Here is a 10,642-nt window from a genome sequence, read left to right as displayed (position 1 = left end):
TTGAATTTGAAGGCAAAACTGTTCATTATTGGTTGTTTTATTGACTTTTATAATTTATATGATAATGATATTCATATCAATGATCATATTTATCTTTTGTATTTTTAAAAGTTTGTCGATATTTTCTCTAATGTTGCCAATAATTTTCTTCCCAGACCCTTGGTGATATATTTGCCAACACAATGTTTGCAATATTGTTTACATAGAACCAAATAAGAACAATAAAGTTGGTTACATTATTATGCATCTTTCATTTCTATTTTTTGGTCTCCAACCTTTTTCCTGAGCATCCATGTCCCTCCAATCTATCTTAATAGAAAAGAACTAGTGGCCATACTCAAATATATTCTTGCAGATAGACTCAAGCCTTGCCTGTCCCCATAACCATTTTAACTCAACCCTTGTATTATAACAGTTTCCCACAACAACCATTCTAAGACCACTGAGAAGCAAAGAAAGTGATTGAAAGATAGGATATCCAACAAACAGAAGGCAGCTCTGGTCATGAAAGGAGTGGAGCTGAACCATAACATAGTGCAAATAAGTAGTGCTTTTCTGAGTCCACTATCAACTATCCACTACAGAACAAAAGCTCGCCCTCTTATTGGCAACATTGTCTATTTGAGAAATGCTTTTTTTTGGTAAACAAATGATTCACAACTCCACTTATTGTGTTATAGAAAAGTGATGTTCTGAAAATTGTTCAATGTTGGCATTAGAAGAAATTATTGATTTTTAAGGCAAAACTGGTCATTATTGATTTTTTTATTGACTTCTATAATTTATATGATAATGATATTCATATCAATGATCATATTTATCTTCTGTATTTTTAAAAATTTGTCAATATTTTCTCTGATGTTGCCAATAATTTTCTTTCCAAACCCTTGGTGATATATTTGCCAACACATTGTTTGCAATATTGTTTATATAGAACCAAATAAGACCACTAAAGTTGGTTACATTATTATGCATCTTTCATTTCTATTTTTTTGTCTCCAACCTTTTTCCTGAGCATCCATGTCCCTCCAATCTATCTTAATAGAAAAGAACTAGTGGCCATACTCAAATATATTCTTGCAGATAGAGTCCAGCCCTGCCTGTCACCATAACCATTTTAACTCAACCCTTGTATTATAACAGTTTCCCACAACAACCATTCTAAGACCACTGAGAAGCAAAGAAAGTGATTGAAAGATAGAGTATCCAACAAACAGAAGGCAGCTCTAGTCATGAAAGGAGTGGAGCTGAACCATAACATAGTGCAAATAAGTAGTGCTTTTCTGAGTCCACTGTCAACTATCAACTACAGAACAAAAGCTCGCCTTCTTTTTGGCAACATTGTCTATTTGAGAAATGCCTTTTTGGTAAACAGAGGATTCACGACTCCACTTATTTGTGTTATGGAAAAGTGATGTTCTGAAAATTGTTCAGTGTTGGCATTAGGAGAAATTATTGATTTTTAAGACAAAACTGTTCATTATTGATTTTTTTATTGACTTTTTTAATTTATGCGACAATAATATTCATATCAATGATCATATTTATCTTCTGTATTTTTAAAAGTTTGTCGATATTTTCTCTGACATTGCCAATAATTTTCTTTCCAGACCCTTGGTGATATATTTGCCAACACAATGTTTGCAATATTGTTTACACAACCAAATAAGACCACTAAAGTTGGTTACATTATTATGCGTCTTTCATTTCTATTTTTTGGTCTCCAACCTTTTTCCTGAGCATCCATGTCCCTCCAATCTATCTTAATAGAAAAGAACTAGTGGCCATACTCAAATATATTCATGCAAATAGACTCAAGCCCTGCCTGTCCCCATAACCATTTTAACTCAACCCTTGTATTATAACAGTTTCCCACAACAACCATTCTAAGACCACTGAGAAGCAAAGAAAGTGATTGAAAGATAGGATATCCAACAAACAGAAGGTAGCTCTGGTCATGAAAGGAGTGGAGCTGAACCATAACATAGTGCAAATAAGTAGTGCTTTTCTGAGTCCACTGTCAACTATCAACTACAGAACAAAAGCTCGCCCTCTTATTGGCAACATTGTCTATTTGAGAAATGCTTTTTTGGTAAACAGATGATTCACGACTCCACTTATTTGTGTTATGGAAAAGTGATGTTCTGAAAACTGTTCAGTGTTGGCATTAGGAGAAATTATTGATTTTTAAGGCAAAACTGTTCATTATTGATTTTTTTATTGACTTTTATAATTTATATGATAATGATATTCATATCAATGATCATGCTTTCCAGCGTTTAAGTTTTCGTTTTAAATTTGTTTCAGTGATATGACTCGTCAATTTATAAATTATATTTCATATTTATAAGTTTTTAAGACCCTGACATCCCCCCACGTTTCCTAAAGATTGGTGGGGAGCTTTTGCATAGGCCACTCCCGCGTATCCTCACTCTCTCGCCTCCTTGTCCCGGAACCTTGGTGGAACATTGGTTTCCACCCTAGGATGGAAAGGATCATAATGGTTGATATAAAGATTTAAAGATTTACATCCCTGTATCAATAAATTTTCAGAGAATGTGTTATTGAACCTCTCTTGCTCCAAGTTGTATTATGCCATCTCAATTCTCTGACGTACGTTGCAAATCAATCCACCACATTTTTTATTGGCAATGCATGTAGGTTAAACAGAATTCACTCATAATCACCAGAATGGGTTATTTGACTGCAATGGAGTAAAAGTGATGTTATAGCATATTGAATGCAATACAATCAAAATAAAACTTTGGGTTTACTGCCTTCTACCAAACATAATACTATATCTATTTCTGAGGATAATGACAAAATTTCACTTGTCCTCTAGCAAAAATGAGTTCCCTGCCAATTTGCAAAGAAGTGCCCAGTAGATAATGGGGCTCTACCATTATTGAATGCTCTTTGCCAAAATTACAAGCCTTTAACAATTTCCCACCTCTGCTACAAAGTGGGCCCCAGACACTCACTCCATTTCACCGGAGCAGACAATAATGGAAAAAACTTCAAATATGGAATTAAGCCTTAAGGCTTTGGTTTTGACCAACTACAAGAAATAGTTCTTCTCCATCTATTTCTGATACAATGAACCTTCAGTTTTTAAGACCTCAGCAAAATTTTCTACTCAAACGGATGCCAGATTGTCCCTCAATTTGCCATGCAAGAATACGGCGAGGCAATGCTAGCTTGCCTGCCATATGCAAGTCAAGTGGAATAGAATGGAAGAGATTACACCACCATTTAAATCACACGATATAGCCCAGCCTTAAGAATATACGAGGCAAGAAAACCTACAGCCACAATTCTAACCCTTTGGAAATCCACAATATAAATGAGTAGAAGGTTCTAACAAACGCTTGATTACACATTGCCTCTGTCCAGAAATGATTCCTAAAACATGTAGCTTTGGAGAATCGTTTCCATATTTTCCTGTAACATACAGGACCAATCAGGATTTAGAAAAGCAGTGGCACCTACATAAAAAGAGCCACCTACATAAAAAGAGCACAAGTATCCATAGTGATATCAAAATAAATGTCAAACCAAACAATTATAGAATAAACCTCGACCAAACAGAAAGATAATCATAAACCACATTTCCAAAGCACCAACAGATAACATGCCTTTCAGGAAGAAAGCCATAAAAGGCTAAAGAGCAAGGCCAATGGAAGCCATTTCTACTTCCTTAAAGGCACCACAACGTCCAAATTTTTCTCAAGGCGCCATCGTGGAGGATATGTAATCTCAGGAGCTTCTAGATGCAGATGCCAAACCATGATTTTAGAGCAATCATTCAGCAGACCTTCCATCTGACTCTCATCTTCCACTACTTGCTCAATGAAGGTTGTCTCCTGCGAGCAGCACCCAATCAGTCAATTTCTTTCGATATTTGCATTAGATGGAATACAATAGCAGGTCCAAAACACGTCTGTAGCTTCTACCTAGAAGATAGTGTCATACAAGCCAATGTGTTACAGATGAAAGGATAGTATAGCAACGAAATTCTAGTAAGACATTAATCAATCTAAGAATAATTAATCTACATATGCATCTGGGTTGGGGAGAACACAAACGATGGGTTTTTAAGGAAAAAATCTACTGACTTGGAATCCTTCTTTGACTGTATCTAGCTGCCTTATAGGTTCTAATGCAAGACGATGCCATCTTCGGGGATCCCAAAGAACAGTGCTATTGAAGGCAAATCCTGACATATCAACATGGAATCTGCGAAGTCTTTTGCTTTTTTCATTTGTGTGCCATCCAATAACTTGGCTCCTATTGCAAACTGGACCTTCCAGGATTGCCTTACTTTTGCTGTGTTGTAGCATGCCAACTGGCCAGGTACCGAAGCGCCTGCAGATTAAACATCTCCATGGTATCAGAGATGGATAATAAACCAAAAGGACCAGTCCAATATACATACCCATTAATCTGAGAAACAAAACCCAAATGCATTGTTTAAAATTTAAAGTTGGATCCAGAACCAGTCCATGAATATCCTGCAAATTTGCTTATAAAATTGAAAGAAACAAATATTGGTTACCCAACCGTTCCCGAGGATGATCAAGGTAAAACCCCCCATTGCATGGTAATCCATGAAAGTGTAGGGGCCTGTAGAACAGCACCAGTGCCAAGGCCCAAATTAAGACCTAGATGTAGATAAATTCAGAATAGGGAATGCCTTCATTGGGATAATAAGATGAGTATCCAGCATGAAATGCATGGAATCAAAATTAAAAGACATTGTAAAATCATTTCATGGAAGTAAAGAAACTGCATGTTAGCTAGGGCAGAAATTGAAAACCACCATAAAAGAACAAAAAATTGCAAAGACTCTTTAAGATGCACATAGGGTTCATAATATTTCAATTTTCAAGCATTCAAGGACTAGTAAAGAAACACAGTACACATACAATATATCAAGGCCTTCTGATAAGACAAGTCCCTAGACCAGAGAAGAAGTTTGGTCACTGAAGCACGACCTGAGCAATGGAAGCAGCTAAATAGGAACATAATATGTCTTGGATGTCTTATTTTAGAATTTGTACTGATTTCTTAGAATAAGGGCAATGTCAAGCTGAGTGCTCAATGATTGCTTAATAAATCTGTATAGGAAGCTTAGGCCTAGGTTCTGTCATGGTTAGAAGTAAAATTGAATAACTTTTAGATGAATTTACATCAACAGGTATACACCATACCTCAACATGCACCTCCATGGTTGCATGTATCATACAAAGAATAGACACCCACAGGATGCAAGTAACTTGACACACATCTCCTTATGCCTATTAAGATTAATATATATAAGATTAACAAAAAAAAATGTACCTAAAATTCCCCATAAAACAGAGTCCCAAGATAATTTCAGTCCAAAACAAACTACAAAAAGTATCCATTTTAGTTGGATGCATTACCATTGATTACATGCATTTTCCTACTAATGTTCGATCATAGAAAGATGGGCCTACAAACAATATTTGCCACATTACAACTTTATTTTGTATCGTTGAACCTGAACTGTTCAAGAATTACTTAAATCCTTTATATTGACCTAGTGAGACTCAGGGCTCAAACATAACTCCACACTCAAGCTCCTACATCCTCTCTGTGGATTGGTTGGTCTGCACTGGTCAATATGCATAGTGATAAAAAGTCCCGCTGACCTTGGGCATGCTCCCAATTGTCTTCTCTTGTGGGAGAACAAATGGCAGAAACTCATTAGTTAATCTATGCACGCAGAGGAGAGGGCAACGCCTACTTCTATGACAGGTAAAGGGTAATTAGTAATTATTCCTGTAGGATGTCATTTACAACTGCTAATGTTAAAGGGCATTGCTGCTGAACTGATAATATAAAAGCACCTTTTCAAATTAAGCAGATCATTCCACATTAGCACCAAATGTAATTGGCTTCACATTTGCAAAAACAAAAAATGGAACAACCAGAAAAGAATCATTTTCTCTCAAAGCATAGTAGAGGAGATTGGAAATTGGAAGGAAGAAAGCAAAAGGCAACTCCTAGTCATACAAACAATGAATTGAATGCATGGTTTGTCCTCCCTTAACACCAGAAATAAGGCCATCAAGAAAGGAAATGAAGGGACTGCATTAACATGTTGTCAATAAATTGAATATTGAGTCCAGCATCATTCACCCATAAACTTTGTCCCAGAAACATGTTGCATGGAATGAGATCCAGAAACATATGCATGTACAGATCCAGATATGATTCAAAACAATTTGTAGAAGTCAGGAAATGGATACAGGAATATGAAAATAGACACATACATGTATAGATCTAGATATGATTCATAACATTTTGGGAAAGTCAGTATATATATACAGGGAAATGAGATTACACACAGACAGACATCATTTCAGCCCAGTGGGTTCGCTCAATCAGTTGAACCATCCAGTTTCAAGGCAGGTATCACTGAGAGATCATGGGTTCAAGGCTGGTTGAGCCCTTCTAGGTTAGGATTACATATATGTGTGTGTGTGTGTGAGAGAGAGAGAGAGAGGGGAAAACATTGAGGTTTTAAGGCCTCAACAAGATCCAGGATGGATCCTTCCCTAGGATCCTGGATCCTCTGTAGGTGGAACCAGTCACATAGCCCAGAAAGATGAGATTGTGTTTCTTTCTGATATTTATGTTGGAAACATAGGCTAGGAAACAAAAATCTGCGGCAAGATGAGATTGTGATTCTCTCTGATATTTATGTTGGAAACACAGGCTAGGAAACAAAAATCTGCGGCAAGATGAGTTAACCAACCAAAAATACAGGCAGGTGATAACAAAGATGTTAACCAGCATAGGATAAAAGAAAGTCATACCTAATTTTTCTCAACTGCTCAAACAACTCCAGTGTGTACACATTATCATCATCTGCGAAATATACAATGCCGTCAAGCTGATGTTGCTCTATGTGGGCAAGAGCAGTGTTCCGTTGATGAATGCCACGATCTTTAATATCAGTGACATTCTTCTCACAAACAAGGTGCCTGTACATTACCCCTGTTTTCCTCAACAATTCTGCTGTTTCCATGGTCTGAGCGGTCATCTCAACAACAATCCAAAGAAGAGGTGGTGGAACAAGCCTTAGAGTATGAGCCAAACGATTCAAGTAAAAAGCCTGAAAGGCACGGTTATATGTTGGAGTCACAACAATAAGAAGTTTGCGAGGCACAAAATCTAAGATCTTAACCGGAGATAACCCAACCAAGGGATCCATCTTCTCACCACGAACACCTAATACTTCAGCTTCTTTCTCCTGCTGATCCTTTAATCCCAAATTCTTTGTTCTATCCATCCTTATAGTTTCAATCGTCCTTCCTCTGTTTCCAACTTGACTGAAATCTTGCTCAGCATTTGTCGGTATCGATTTTAGCTCAACTGCAAACCCTTGTGGTTTAGAGGTAAGATTTGTTGAAAAATTCTCCATGCTAAAGGGGGTGAATCCGATCAGAAATCCAAGAACAAAACAAAGCAGAAAATGAAGCAATGGTCTCTTCCAAACCTGCAGTTTTGTCTTGGATCTCTCTGATGAGCGCAAAGCTTTTGATGGGTAAACTGCAATTAAAAAGGCACGAACCGATGACATCACAACAGAAATAGGCAGAACGCTGATTGAAGAGATAACAGAAGACGCCTGTGGTGCAGCTGAAGAGGAATAACTCAATGGAGATGAAAATTTGTGCGAAGGCGATGAAGCAGGAACAGAAAAAACATCTCCATTTGGGATGGATCGATCATGGATCGAAGGAGACAGTGTTCTCCGAAATTGCGCCATCGACCAAAGAACCTACCTAATATATTATCAACAATATCAAAAGTTTTGATATTCACCAGCTCTCTAAGAAGCGCACTTTGAAGCCTAGAAGCCTTCCCATCACAACAGTTACTATATCTTCACTACATGCAAACGCGTGGTATTTTAACAGACCTGTGCCGAAATTCTAAGGATTTGATCAGCTTTCTGCAGACTGAGTGATAAATAAACAGCCCAGCATCCTTTATTTCATCCTCCAACTCCTGCTTCGCAACAAAATAATATAAGTACTCTCTTTCCAGTAACTTGCATGCAGCGGATCTTCAGAAACCAAACGAGATCAAATTCAACAGTTTCTATACTACACTTCACCCAATCTTCTTGTCCTTGAACAATTAGATAACTTAATGTCGGCGGAGAATATTTTTATGTTCTAGTCTAATATTTTTGGCGCATGCAATCCAGGCTCCCAGGTTCAAAGACTGAAGTCTATTTAACAAGCAATGAATTGCATCTAGGGAAGAAACCACATCTCCGACGATTCACCAACCTCACAATGACTGAAACCACGGACTATCACAGGAAAACCTAAATTTCACAACAGAAAACCAGATTTCTACATTTAAAGCGTTTTCGCATTTTAAAGCTAAAATATTTTCACATTTAAAAGCTAAAGTACACAAAAAAGAGACAGATTCTCATGCTTCGTGACAAATCTGATTTCCAAACTCACTTGGGGCATAACGATGTTCCCGAATCCGACAAGTTTTACAAGAACAGTTTCCAGCCTATCGCACAAAATTTGAAGAATCAAAGTCTTCAAACCAGAAAATTCAACGGCTCAAAGGCGTCAGACCAGCAAAGAGCCTTCAAATAGCCCCAAATTTCGGCAATTGATCCGTAATTTCAGCAGTCGAACCCAAACTCACCGAAAAGAAGCCGAATTTTGCAACTCCGGCGGCAAAAGCTAGCTCCGTAACGGCTCACATAAATTAAACCGGCAAAATCCCGTGATTTTCCGAGATTCCAAGCCTTCGCATCATTTTTACAAGTTGTAAAACAAATTCAGCATTAAAAAGGTCAGAGCCACACAATCTAACTGTTTAAAGGCTATACTCCACCAAAATAAGCCCTGTTTTCTGCATCCAATGCCTTCAGGTCCAGCAAACCTTCTACCTCACTATACATTTTGATGTTGGAAACTTCCCCCGTGCCTCGATCTTAACGCAATTCCACTGCCGGCTTGCGCATTATACATGCAATATTATGTACTCGTTCAACCCTCGCTCTCCAGTTTTCGACATTTTAATAAGACTTTAATTTCACGCTACATAAAATTTCAAGTCCGCGTCAGTTGCCATTGGTTCCATATTTTAAATGCCTGTTTTTAAGCCCATTTTTGGGGGAACATCCGACTAAGTAATTAATCATATGAAAGTCGGTCTGTGGAGAGTGTTATTTATCCTTCTGTATGGAATTTAATTAATGGGGTTTCTAGGGTTTCAACATCATCACACTGTTGCCTTTCCTTGAAGGAAAAGGGAACCCTAGCTGGACATGAGCCAGCAAAACCATCAATCCTTCTCTGGGTGGTTGCTCCCTCTTTTCATCAACTCTATATTTGGTGGTGGCTTTGTCAACTAATCTGTAATTTCAAACCTGAGAGAAACATAGAATTTCAACTCTTTATCCTTTCTTTCATAATCACATCCCCATGATGCTCAACTGCTACACAAGTTAGTTTCAACCTTCACATGGGTTAAAAGTTGTTGCTTCACTGGATTTGACTATTCACCAAACCAGGTTGATGTCTCATGGCATGTGACAGGTTAAAGTCAGTACAATGCTGTGTACATAGGAAGATGAAAGTAGCACTACCATGAGATTAAATGTGAGAGGAATATATGTTTTATTCCCTTTAAAGGTTTGTGGATTGGTTAGGATGTTACTATTGAAGTAGGATAATTAGTAAATTAAATGTCATTTTATAAGTTAAATTTGAAATATTTAAAAATCAATTGAAATTGATGTTATTAATATTATTTATCAATTTTGAGAGGTTAATAATTTTATAAAAAATCTTAATGTATTTTTTATATTAATAAATATAAAATTAAGTTTTTAAATTGTAATTTTAAGTAGGTTTAGAATTAAATTAATATATGTTTTATTCTTTAAAGGTTTGTGGATTGGTTAGGATGTTAATTGAAGTAGGATAATTAGTAAATAAATGTCATTTTATAAGTTAAATTGAAATATTTAAAAATCAATTGAAATTGATGTTATTAATATTATTTATCAATTTTGAGGTTAATAATTTTATAATTCCAAAAATCTTAAATGTATTTTTTATATTAATAAATATAAAATTAAGTTTTTAAAATTGTAATTTTAAGTAGGTTTAGAATTAAATTCAGAGTGTTTTTTTGGTTGATTAATTATAAAAGTTAATGGAGTAGGTTTTTTAGGTAAATAAAATTTAGTGGAAATTATATTACTTTATAGTGAAGATTTTTAGAAAACAATGATTATTAGAGAAAATATATTTTATTTTTTAATCACATTTTTTTATAAGATGGAATTTTTGTTTATTATAAAGGATAATTGAATTATATATTTTTGAAATAAATAAAATTTAATAGAATATAAATTATATTAATAGAAATTTAGTGTATTGTATATTCTAATTAGAAATTAGAAATGTTCAACATTTCACGTGGATACTTTAATTAAAAATGTTCTTCGTAGTCGACTAACGATTATGCTTTTTTGCCCTGAAAGTTATGGAAATTCAAGCTATATTTTCAAAAAATTTGACAAGGATTTTTATAAATTCAAGTAAAAGTTGTTAAACTTCATAAT

At 35.8% G+C, this 10,642-nt stretch overlaps 1 protein-coding gene across 7 annotated transcripts; it reads right to left on the bottom strand.

The window, feature by feature from the left end:
- Positions 1-2,762: 2,762 nt before the first annotated feature.
- LOC149260284 (putative beta-1,4-xylosyltransferase IRX9H) lies at positions 2,763-9,598 on the bottom strand. 7 transcript variants are annotated; one of them, XR_016258086.1, is made up of 6 exons: positions 8,514-9,587; positions 7,955-8,368; positions 6,846-7,817; positions 4,116-4,365; positions 3,636-3,863; positions 2,763-3,441 (listed from the first exon to the last, which is right to left on the bottom strand). XR_016258086.1 is itself a non-coding variant. In XM_089420031.1 (4 exons), exons 2-4 carry the CDS (start codon positions 7,799-7,801, stop codon positions 3,690-3,692), a joined length of 1,380 nt encoding a protein of 459 aa, XP_089276157.1. In that variant the 5' UTR covers positions 7,802-8,368; positions 8,514-9,588; the 3' UTR covers positions 3,635-3,689. The 7 variants fall into 7 exon arrangements, 2 of the variants coding, with proteins under 2 accessions (XP_089276157.1, XP_089276166.1); XR_016258091.1 differs by having other exon boundaries at positions 7,955-8,043; XR_016258084.1 differs by having other exon boundaries at positions 6,846-8,043; positions 8,331-8,368; positions 8,514-9,584.
- Between the last annotated feature and the right edge of the window lie 1,044 nt (positions 9,599-10,642).

The sequence above is a fragment of the Pinus tabuliformis genome, chromosome 6 (assembly GCF_031772625.1).
Source record: "Pinus tabuliformis cultivar Carrire ecotype Pingquan chromosome 6, CPIR1, whole genome shotgun sequence".
NCBI lineage: Eukaryota > Viridiplantae > Streptophyta > Pinopsida > Pinales > Pinaceae > Pinus > Pinus tabuliformis.
This window is presented reverse-complemented; position numbering and strand designations above follow the sequence as displayed.